Here is a 3,214-nt window from a genome sequence, read left to right as displayed (position 1 = left end):
AGAAAGGCCCTTTCCCGCTCTCTCCTGAGACGATACAGGGCCGAGACGTTCACTGACGACGGGGAGTAAAACACCATCGACCATTCCCACCCGTCAGAGCAAACGACAGATCAGAACTCAAAAAAAGCAGACAAAACCCAAGTGCTTCGCAAGGCGGAAGCGACCGTGACTATGGTGGACACGATAGGCCTCGGAATTCAGCTCTAAAACACTACGTGTGGCTTCGAAATAAAAATAACAGCCATTCAAAACTAAAAGCGGCAGACAGGTACAAAAAGGACGTTACACACGCCTGAGAATCGGCATCCAAGCTTTCGGGTATTACTGCCACTGCCGTCACGTCACGGAACGTTCCGGCATCCGCCGGCTCAGGGGACCAGGCGAGTTCCCGTCACGCGTGTGTAACGTGCTGCCCGTGTTCACAGCACGGTTTCTCACTACTGGCAGCCTGAGCCCTGGAAGCCTTCGTTGGGGGGCTGTCCCCTGCATGGCAGGATGTCTAGCCACATCCGGGCCTCCTCTCTCCAGATGCCAGGAGCTCCGCCCTCCACCCCTCTCACAGCCGAAAATACTTCCAGAGCTTGCCACGCGTCCCCAGCGGGTAAAACTGCCCCCGCCGAGAACCCCCGTTTTCCAGCAACTAACTGGATCTTATCTTTCCGGGGTTGACGAGCCCCTCAAGAGCGATGTCACGTCTCCTCATGTGTTCGGTGTTCTACACGCTCCACGCCCTGGCAGTGTCCCCACGATAAGACAGATTAAAACTCAGACCTGCTCCAGACGCTCCCCCGCGCTCTTCAAAACGTTAAGTCTTAAACAAAAGAAAAGCGACAGAACCCAACGCCAACAGTCAAAGAAGACCTCAGCCCTCGGCCTCCCTTCGGCCGCCCACCTGAGGATCGGGCTCTAGAGCTTTCTCCCCTAAAGGCACAGCTGGCCAGCTGTCAGGGGCAGCTGACACCTGGAAATGCACCTGGCTCCCCTCTCTCAGGCGCCGTCAAGCTAATGAAACTCGGAGGCCGTGGAACGTGCCAGGCCTTCCCACCAAATCAGCGACGAGATCGCGACGAGGCTTCCCTACAAGCATCGGGGGTGAGGTCGGCCTGTAAATCAAAGGCTCCGAGCCGGGGGCCCCTGGAACTTACCGTCCGGGGGCATCAGCGCCTTGTTGTTTTGCGTGCACCACCCCACAGGGTGCAAGTCAGCTATCACCACGTCACACCAGAAGTCCGCCCGGCGGTCCTCGCCATAGCCACAGTAGCGCAGAAGCAGCAGCTGCCCGCAGGTGGTGATGACGGTGGCCACCCAGTAGGTGTCCGGGTTGTTCTTATTGGCCACCTCCAACTTCATCCCTGGCTGGAAGTTGCTCTGAATGCTGATTTCAACCTTTAGGAACCAGAAACACAAGGAAACCGTCATCATACCAGACGCGCACATCCAGGAGGCTATGACAGCCGTTCAGAACTCAGCAGCTGGGGAATGTATTCCGTCACCCTGGAACAGCCCTGTGCTCCCGCTGTGAGCCTCCCACGTGGCGGTCAATTTCCCCGCGGCCACATCGGCGAGATCAAGCGGAAGAAGTTAACTTTAACATTAAGTGGGTTTCATGTACCCCGGCATATCCCAAATGTCATCACTGCAACATGCGATCAGTAGAAGATGCATTCATGAGATATTTCACATTCTTCTTTCCGACGAAGCCTCGGAAAGCTGGTGTGCATCCTACCCTGACAGCAAACGTCCCGATTTAGACGGCACACTTGCCAGCACTCGATGGCCCCAGGTGGCCGGTGGCTACAGCATGGCTGGCACAGCCTTGGGACGCCTGTCTTTTTCATTAACCAAGGATTACAGTCTGTTAGCATTTACCCGCCCTCCTCCGAAGAAAGCTTTGCAGCCTGGGGTCGTCCCAGCGCTAGGTGGCTAACGCCTGCGGCTGCGTGAATGACAACAGCATCGCAAACAGCTCGGCCATGGGGCCAGAGGTGTTTGTCCTTCACACTGGGCGCACAGGCCTGGGGACTCTGCTTCCTGAAGGACACTCTGCTGGGACTGAAAGGGTGTGAAGACCTGGCTGGATGAAAGAGAACAGGAGTGGCTCCATGTGGAGAGAGATCGATGACTTATCGGTAAAGAAGGGATAGAAAAGCTGTCAATGTCTCTTTCCTAAACCTCCTCAAGGAATCTAATCAAGTCACTGCAGAACCTTAATAGGGTTTTGCGGGACGTACGCACGCTGTTTGCCTAGTGGGCTGCAGTTAGTTCTGCTACGTTTTAATATTATATGGCCACAACCGCATTCATAATAACCTAGCAATTACATTACACGTGTCAGTGTGAAAAGACAATAGGGACCGCAATGTATTTTTATAATGCCGTGCAATTGAATAAGGTCTTAAATTCCTTTTCAAAAGAACACTTGGCCCCTAAAAAGAATAAAATGTTGCATTACGTCTACGGCCATGCGACCCTGAACAAGCCCGATCCTGTCTGATCTCAGAAGCTAAGCAGCGTCGGGCCTGGTTAGTACTTGGATGGGAGACCACCTAGGAAGACCAGGTGCTGTAGGCGTAAAAACTAAAAAAAATAAAATAAAATAAGGGATTGTAAGCTGACAAGGTCCTGGCAAACTGTGATGTCAATCAAGGTATGCCTCGCTTTAAAAAAAAAAAAAAAATGTTTCATTAAAATAAAGAATCAAATTTCCGGTTTCCTCATTCAGCGAGAAAGCCAAAAGCAAGGACAGGTTGAGACAATTCCCCGATTTGCTTACGATACTCAGGCTAAATCTTTGCCCTGGGTAGCTCCATAAAAACAATGTTTCTCAGAATTAAATTTTCATTTCCAGTAAAGCAACACTTAATGCTGAAAAACTTAGGTCCTGGAAATTTAGTCTTTTCCTTGCTAATGCTATGTTGCCAAAAATCTCACGCAGAAGAAAAAAATCTGATAAAAACTCAATTTTTTATTTCCTGGGACTTGCCCTCTGCTGGGCATGCTATTGGCATTGTTCAAAGAAATCATTATAAGAATGATTTTTTTTTTTTTGGCTTGATCCAAATGTTTCCCGAATATTTGTGGTATTTCCTCTAATTTGACTCATCTGCCCACAAAAGGCTATAAAACTTTTATGCGTCCTTTCGAAATAAAAATATCAATTCAGAATAAAAATATACAGCCACTCCACCTCCTGAGAAGACACCACACATTATAC

General features: G+C 50.3%; 1 protein-coding gene and 1 pseudogene across 1 annotated transcript in view; one reads left to right on the top strand and one right to left on the bottom strand.

Moving 5' to 3' along the window:
* Positions 1-1,419, bottom strand: part of SFMBT2 (Scm like with four mbt domains 2) — a 168,521-nt gene extending 167,102 nt beyond the window's left edge. The window contains exon 1 of the mRNA XM_011359659.2: positions 1,146-1,419. Within this exon, the coding sequence (XP_011357961.1) occupies positions 1,146-1,419 (274 nt within the window). The remainder of the gene's footprint in view (positions 1-1,145) is intronic.
* Positions 1,420-2,452: 1,033 nt separating this feature from the next.
* On the top strand, positions 2,453-2,571 carry LOC111739320 (annotated as a pseudogene).
* The last annotated feature ends 643 nt before the right edge of the window (positions 2,572-3,214 follow it).

This window comes from Pteropus vampyrus, unplaced genomic scaffold, assembly GCF_000151845.1.
Source record: "Pteropus vampyrus isolate Shadow unplaced genomic scaffold, Pvam_2.0 Scaffold49, whole genome shotgun sequence".
In the NCBI taxonomy this organism is placed as follows: domain Eukaryota; kingdom Metazoa; phylum Chordata; class Mammalia; order Chiroptera; family Pteropodidae; genus Pteropus; species Pteropus vampyrus.
The sequence above is the reverse complement of the archived record's forward strand: the minus strand, read 5'-3'. Positions and strand labels throughout refer to the sequence as shown.